Raw genomic sequence first — 218 nt, 5'->3', positions numbered from 1 at the left:
GGGTGGGAGGGGCCCGGGTGTCCCCTCTGCCCCTGTCCCTGTCGGGGGGTTTGGAGGGTCCCGGGTGTCACCTCTGTCCCTGTCCCCCCAGAGCAATGACCTCCTGTGGGACGACTACGAGGCGAAGTTGGCCGACCAAGCCCTGCGGCTCATGGAGAATTACCTGGCTCAGTTCGGGGACTTCAAGGTGCCCCCCTGCGCGGCCGGGCGGGGTTGGG

General features: G+C 68.8%; 1 protein-coding gene across 1 annotated transcript in view; it reads left to right on the top strand.

The window, feature by feature from the left end:
- BIN2 (bridging integrator 2) overlaps nt 1-218 on the top strand; it is a gene marked incomplete at its 5' end in the record, with an annotated part of 4,288 nt that overhangs the window by 2,618 nt on the left and 1,452 nt on the right. The window contains one exon of the mRNA XM_017728691.1: nt 92-212. Within this exon, the coding sequence (XP_017584180.1) occupies nt 92-212 (121 nt within the window). The remainder of the gene's footprint in view (nt 1-91; nt 213-218) is intronic.

The sequence above is a fragment of the Corvus brachyrhynchos genome, unplaced genomic scaffold (assembly GCF_000691975.1).
Source record: "Corvus brachyrhynchos isolate BGI_N302 unplaced genomic scaffold, ASM69197v1 scaffold193, whole genome shotgun sequence".
NCBI classification, from domain to species: domain Eukaryota; kingdom Metazoa; phylum Chordata; class Aves; order Passeriformes; family Corvidae; genus Corvus; species Corvus brachyrhynchos.
This window is presented reverse-complemented; position numbering and strand designations above follow the sequence as displayed.